The sequence below is a fragment of the Hevea brasiliensis genome, chromosome 14 (genome assembly GCF_030052815.1).
Source record: "Hevea brasiliensis isolate MT/VB/25A 57/8 chromosome 14, ASM3005281v1, whole genome shotgun sequence".
Lineage (NCBI taxonomy): Eukaryota > Viridiplantae > Streptophyta > Magnoliopsida > Malpighiales > Euphorbiaceae > Hevea > Hevea brasiliensis.
Genome location: NC_079506.1, coordinates 76,447,889 through 76,455,062, shown reverse-complemented (window position 1 = coordinate 76,455,062; position 7,174 = coordinate 76,447,889). Strand labels below are relative to the sequence as shown.

Here is a 7,174-nt window from a genome sequence, read left to right as displayed (position 1 = left end):
TCATCGTTTGTGCGTGTCACCAACATGAAAGAGCTTCTAGTAGACTTCCTCAAGTTGTCATAGGAGGAAGAAAGGGGAGCTAGCCTTGCCCTTGGTCTTGAGTGTATTTGCAGACATGCTACTATGCTCCCACTATTATTTTTGGCAATAATTACAGAATTGCTACCTTCACCATTTGCCCTGATTTTGATTAAAAATCACAAGTTTGCCATTGTTAATTGTAGCGTTGGATGTTAAAATCAATTGAGGAACCCTTTCCTTCGAAGGTAATCTATTGTGGCTCCTTTTGCTGCCTTCTCAGTCGTTCCAATGCATTGGTGGAGGCTCCAAGACTTGACGCTCCTTCGAACTAGTCTCCAATTGCTCTAATACTTTAAACCTTATCTCATGTAAGCTCTCTTTCCCTTACTAGTCATTCAAAAGCACTCCACTTTGTTTATATTAAGTACAGTATTTTATGGCATAATTTTTATTGTTAACATGTTTATAAAGATATATGGTACATAATAGTTTAACAATTTTCTTCTTATTTGGTTAGATGATATGATGCAGTAGAAAAAAATATAAAGATTACTAAACTATCATTTATTGACGATGAAGGAACAAGGAAGAGTTTTTGAAGATAAAATAATATGACATAATTAGAATTTTATAAATTGTATAAGGATAAAATGAGAATATAAAATTTTTAAATCATCCCAATTCATCAAACTGATGGTTTGAAAAGTTATATTGAAATGATAGTTAAGAAACCATTATTTAACAATCCAAAATCACCGTATTTTCAAGAACAATCTTCTCAAATAACAAGAGAAACTATATTATACATTATAAAATTATGGCAAACCATGATCCAAACAGTGTTAAGGGTTTTGAGACTCCATTTTCTCTCTCTTATTTTCAATCACCTTGATTTTAAAAACCCATGAAATCATTGTAACTAAAAGGCACTGTGTGCATCACAATCGGCTGATTTTTTTTTTATAAAAATTATTAGTTTTAAATCCATTTGTATAATTTTTTTTACATAATTTTTTTAGTGGTGTTAATGGTTTCAAGACTCCATTTTCTCTCTCTCATTTTCAATCACCTTGATTTTAAAAACACATGAAATCATTGCAACTAAAAGGCACTGCATGCATCACAATCGGCTGATTTTTTTTTTTTTTTTTGAAAATTGTTAGTTTTAAATCCATTTGTATAATTTTTTTAAATAATTTTTTTATAAATATTTATTTATTTAAATATTATGATAAAAAAATTTTTATTAATAAATTTAGTTATAAAATTATCTTATTAATAAAACAAAACTGAAGGGAGAGACAATATTAATAGACTGACATATAATTTTTTATATACTAAAAAATTTTTTTAAAATTTACCTTAAATTAAAACTATAAAATATTTAAAAAAAAATGTGAGAAGTATTTCTCTAAATTTTCTTTTACATATTAGTATCCATATATATATATATATTATCCTCACAAACATAAATTTCTACGACAGAATCTGTGGAAGAGGGTCCCAAAACCCTGTTTGCTTTTCAATGTGGTGGATTGGCTTAACCTTGTACTGTGATTTTTCTGGTTTATGGTGGATTTACCAACAATAGCATGCGATTATGCATTTAGTGCCATTAATTCAATTTTTTTAAAAATTTTTCTATTTAAAATAAAAGAATTTAATTCTTTTCAATTTAAAAAAAACATTTAAAAATATTAAAAATTAACATAAAAATTCAATTACATTCTTTTATAAAAATGATTTATTTCAAAAAAAAATTATTGTTTTTTTTTTCAATTCATTTGTTAGCAATTTAACTATCTTATTATATCATTTTAACAAGAAAATACACAAATTTTTTTTTTAAAGCAATGTGATATTAACATTAATTTAATAGAATCTTTCACAAATTAGATTTCAAATAACGAAGATTTTGATGATGGAATGATCAATGCAAGGCCCATTAAGGATGATGGGCTTCCACGTGCAAACCTACCTTTAAACTTCTACCTACCATTCCATGTTACGTCGCTTTATTTAACTTTACAACGGAAACATGAACCGGAAAAACTAAACAGAAGAGAAGCAAACATCCACAATCAGCATTCAGCAAAGGGTACATGCTTCACCAACTAGAACTAGAGGTTGTAAGCATGCTTTCAATACACAAAGCCAAAATTTTCCTGTAAACTTATGATTTTTTTTTCTCTCCCCATTTTTTACACAAGGAAATCAACCAAATCCCCTTGTTAAAATCATTTGGTGTGAGGTTATAATAATACAGAATGTACATTCAATAAAAAAATCTATACAAAATTACAATACTTTCTGCAAAAGGTTATCTCCAGGGCTTCAAAACAGCTGTTGAATTGACCAAGGTTGTCTACGATGTTGTCCTGCTTTCAATAAATGTAACTGGCCATCTTAAAAAGCGTTAAATACACCTATGCCTGACAATCAAATAAGTGTTGGACAGCAACATCCGTTGAATTGACCAGTTGGGCACCTTCAGCAATTCTGAGTGCCATTGTAGCTTTGTAAATTGCTAAATCAGCATTCTCCATAAGAATCTGAGCCCGTCGGCGTTTAAGAATAGCTGATTCCACAGATCTCTTCGCTGAAGTTTTAGCTGCCTCTACTTTACGCATAGCATTCTGTTCTTCCAAAGCATCATGTTCAGCAGCCATTACTGTACAACAAATAGAAAATGAGATAATATTGACAAAAACCAAAAACGTAGATAACCACAAAGCAAGACCAAATCAGCCAAAAGAAGCAAGAACTCACCTTGCAACAGACTAGGTTGCTTGCCTCTTCCAAATTGGCTGGCTTGCCGCTTGAATGACCTTCTCTTACGTAGAACAGGTTTTGGAATCAGTGGAGCTTTTTTTGATTGCTGTCCCTGTTAGAAAGAAGACTGAATGAATGATAAGCATAAAAACTTCAACATAGAATGCCCACTATTTGGAAAGCATACCACACAACCCAATATCCCCAAAGCAAAATGTGTTATAACATTCTTGTTACATTTCACTGTCACCACATAGCAAGACCATTTTAAATTGTATTCTTTTAGCAAGGCAAAAGACACATCGCAAAGGGCCCTTAAACAGAAGAACAATTCCATCTAACTGAGTTTGATCCGGTTCCCCACAATCATCAAAAGCATTGACAAAATTTTCTAAAATTTTGTTATTGAAACTACTTCAGTTTGTGCATCAAAATTCGAGTAATTACAAGATATCACATTAAATAAACTGTTCTTTAAAACATAATAGAAGCAATCTCCCTGCAAGGCCAAAACCTGATTCCACCAACAAGAAACTCAAGAAGGAAACAATGAGAGGCCAAGAGAGGGGAGGAGATGAGTACAATGCGGCAAGGAAAATATAGGCTTGAGAAATTTCTATAAACTAGTACATGTTATATTAGCTTAAATCAAACCAAAGAAAAATCTGATTATTATGATTATCCACAATAAACACAATAATACAAATGGAAAGCTGCCAAGATACAACTTGATATTCCATTAACAAATCCAAAATGAAATAGATATGTAGTCAATACAGCAGATATCTGAGATGTGATGAGAATTTTACCTGAAAAACCCTAAGAAGTGCTGATCGTCTCTGCTTCCGTTTTTTCATCCAATAACCATACACAGCTTCAGCTACTTCCCTCCTACCCAAATCTATACACAGATTTACAGCTGCTTTCTCATCTGCAAAATCATCTGGATTGCAATAAAAACCCTTCTCCAAGGCATCAATTATTAACTCAAAATTATCCTCTGAAAGATGCTCTTGTTGCTCAGTTTCAACAAATATATCATCATTGAACTTTTTCAGCCATTCCTCATCTTCAGAATCCATGTCATAAATTGCAGTCTTCCTAGCCAGAGCTCTAGCTACCTCATCATTATTTAAAGAAATGTATGCTTCCGGTCTAGAAAAGGGCATACTATTGTCCTCTTCATATCCAAAAACTTCACATACTCCAGGCACAGGAATGGCTTTAGAGACAGGACCTGATATGTTGCGATCAGTACATGCCTTATAAAGATCCTTGAAAATGAGCCAGTCATTTCGATTAGAAAACTCTAGCTTCCAACTTTCCTCCCCTGTCCATATTATGTCATGAGTGATACGATTCGAAGAACAAGGTCGCATATTCTTTTGTGCCAAGTGTGTGTAACTCGTCAACCCATCTTTCTTCACTACAAGCAACCACTCTTTTGAATCAGAGATTTCTAAAGTAACGGTGGCCCCTTCTATCCTGTAACATCTATCTGATTCAACAACCAGTACATTAGCAGAGCAGTTTAATGAGTCCATGGTCTGAGTTACTTCAACCATGCTAGGACTTACTTCATGGAGGTTTCTTGTGGCGCTACTCCGCAATGAACTCCTAAGCTTGTTCTTAGACACTGCTGAAGAAAAAGGGATACCAATTTTCCTACTACTTAATAGATCTGAAACTGAAGCACCATTAGCTTTGTGCACACCAACCAGGGAAGGATTTCTAGCTTTCCTCCTCCTAAGTGAACTCCTCCTCTTTTGAATGCCACGAGAATTTAAGCCACTTCGGTATTGGTTGTTCCGGCCAGCTAATTTGGACGCTCTCACAGATGGATGTAACACCATCTTATTTCCAGAATTATCAGTTTCTGGTGCTGTGTCAGTCTTCAAAAGACCACATAAATGATCATCTTCGCTCATCATCTCATCACATAAGTCCTCGTCCAAAGAGGTATTCACAGGTGCGAGAGACAGACACTTAACTCTAAGTAGCAAACAGAGGTGCATATACACAAAACAGAAAGGAATTGCAGAAAAATCCAAAGAAAATATTGGCACATTACTCAGAACCCCGAAAATCTTGCAAATTCCAGTTCTCTTAGCAGGTGTATCCTGTGATGAAAATTTAGGAAGAACAAAAACAAGGGTGTAAGTTAACACATTGAACAATAATATAACTCGAAATGGAGCCCCACAAGTAATCATCTAATTAAATCTGCGTTAAGCAAACTTCAAATATAGTTCTAAGGAGAAAAGAACTACAAATTTCACACTTGGAAACCAAAAATAAATCAAAATTTGCATCTTTTATAAAGTATATAAAAATTTCTACTTGTATATAGTACAAAAACCAACGGATAACATAAAGGCGCAGCTGTAAAAGAATCAAACGCATACCTGCAGAAAACGAATTCCATTTGAAGCAAAGGCACTGTTAACAGGCTCGGACGACAAGAAAGTAGTAAGTTCGGAAATCCTCAAACTAGCCCTCCTAACATACCCCAAAACCAAATTCAGAAAAGGAGTTAACCCACTACTGCAATAGCCCTCAAGAACAACAACAAGAAGCGCCCGCTCAAAACCCACAAAACTGTCACCATCCCCTTGCTTCTTACGCTGCCTTCTCGAAAACTGAATCCCATACATTTTCCCAGAGTTATCCTGGCTTTCTACACCCATTCTCTTTCTTTTCCTACTATAAACAACCCCGAACATCTTGTTCTCAGTATCTTTCAAATTCTCGTTCTTCACTCTCTTGGGCACTCGAGCATCAACAGCAGGCGCTTGTTGCTTCAATTTCGAATCATGGGGAGTCCATACGTTTTCTTTGTACTTGACAGAACTATTGTTATGGTGATTCTTGTTAGTAGCGGTTGATTTTATCATGGTATGTAACCACTCGTCGCCATCGTTGGCTCTCCTGAACCTGGAGTCGCTTGATCCCGGCCAGAGACGCCTCCCCGAACGTAAAACCCGGGCCCCATCGACGCCCTTCACCACCCCAAACACCCTAGTGGTACGACGCATCCCAACCGACGGCATTATTGCCGCTCGGTTCCTGCTCAGCCCTACACGCGGCTCGATCTTCCCACCCAAAACTCACTGAGTCACCTAGTCAGAAACACCGAGTCAACGAGCTTCCAACAGAAAAAACCAAGTTGGTGCACCGTACACGACTCTTCTACGTCAAAAAACACAGAGGGAAGAAAGAATCGCCAAAGACCATGCCCTTTGCTCAGATCTAGAAACAACAACTCAGCGAGTTAAAAATAAATACCGTTCACCCGACTCGGATTCAGACCCACATAATTAAAAATACAAGGAACCCATCAAGAATCGGAATCAGATTAACAGAGACCATAAAAACCCAGAAACGCAAAATCGAAAATCCCACGATTCTTTAAAAGAAAAGGAGAAAGAAAGAAAGAAAAAAATCTTGAAAACTAAGATCGGTGTTCTATGTACGAAGAGAGAGAGAGAGAGAGAGAGAGAAAGAGGGTTCTTCTTTCTAGAAAGAAGACATCGAAGGGTTTAATGCGTTTCACGTAAATCTTGATGGAGTCGTTGTAGTTGCAGAGAGAGAGAGAGAGAGAGAGAAGGGGAAGGGGAATCGAAAGAGTGAAGCTACCAATCTCTATCGTGGGGGCTAGGGTTTATGATAAAAACCACTAGAGGCAGAAAATAGGGTTAACGACTTAGCAGACTGATCTGAGCCGTTGGAATAATGAACGAGCGGTCAGGATTGATTCGGGGATCCGAATCATATGGATCCATTCGGGTTGTATTCGATGGATTTTGGCGCTCTACTCAAAGTGTGTGTGTCAGTCAATGTGTGTGCGATGAGAAATTGAGAGAGAGATGCTATATGAGCGGATATTTTTGCAGTCGCAACCTCGTGAAATGACTAAAATAGGTTTCCTTTGACGTCGCTGGGGACGGGAGAGTGGGTTGGAAATTTAGGTGTTGACATGGGGTATTCGGGCATTTCAAAATTCGATTGTAAAAGGCGGCGACGATTTCTCCTGTAAATTTGGAACTTAAGTGAAAAGGGTTATTTTACAGTTGTAAATCCTTTATTTTTAGAAACACAGTTGTAAATCTTGAATGGGAAATTATAGTAATATATTTCCAGTGACAAAATGATGTATTTTACTGTATATATATACATACACACCGTTATTTTTCAATAAAAAATATACCCATTTTTTAAAAATAAATTTTTATATATATATAGGAGAAAATATATGTATTTTAAAAATATTAAATAATTTATCATGGTGCAGAGGTAAAAATAAACAATTGGATAAATAGTAAATGACTACTCATTTATATCATTGTTATTCAAAATATTGTCTGCTCCTTTTGAATGGTGT

The 7,174-nt window shown here is 35.4% G+C and overlaps 1 protein-coding gene across 1 annotated transcript; it reads right to left on the bottom strand.

Moving 5' to 3' along the window:
* Positions 1–2,181: 2,181 nt before the first annotated feature.
* LOC110631703 (uncharacterized) lies at positions 2,182–6,655 on the bottom strand. Its single transcript, XM_058133276.1, has 4 exons — positions 5,199–6,655; positions 3,603–4,913; positions 2,791–2,905; positions 2,182–2,692 (listed from the first exon to the last, which is right to left on the bottom strand). Exons 1-4 carry the CDS (start codon positions 5,841–5,843, stop codon positions 2,448–2,450), a joined length of 2,316 nt encoding a protein of 771 aa, XP_057989259.1. The 5' UTR covers positions 5,844–6,655; the 3' UTR covers positions 2,182–2,447.
* Positions 6,656–7,174: the final 519 nt, after the last annotated feature.

Excerpts from the sequence above, each read along its gene's own strand:
- LOC110631703 (XM_058133276.1), bottom strand. The coding sequence starts at position 5,843 with ATGCCGTCGGTTGGGATGCGTCGTACCACTAGGGTGTTTGGGGTGGTG. Across the intron at positions 4,914-5,198 it reads ATGGAATTCGTTTTCTGCAG|GATACACCTGCTAAGAGAAC; the intron begins GTATGCGTTTGA and ends TTTTCATCACAG. Across the intron at positions 2,693-2,790 it reads GCAACCTAGTCTGTTGCAAG|TAATGGCTGCTGAACATGAT; the intron begins GTGAGTTCTTGC and ends TTTGTTGTACAG.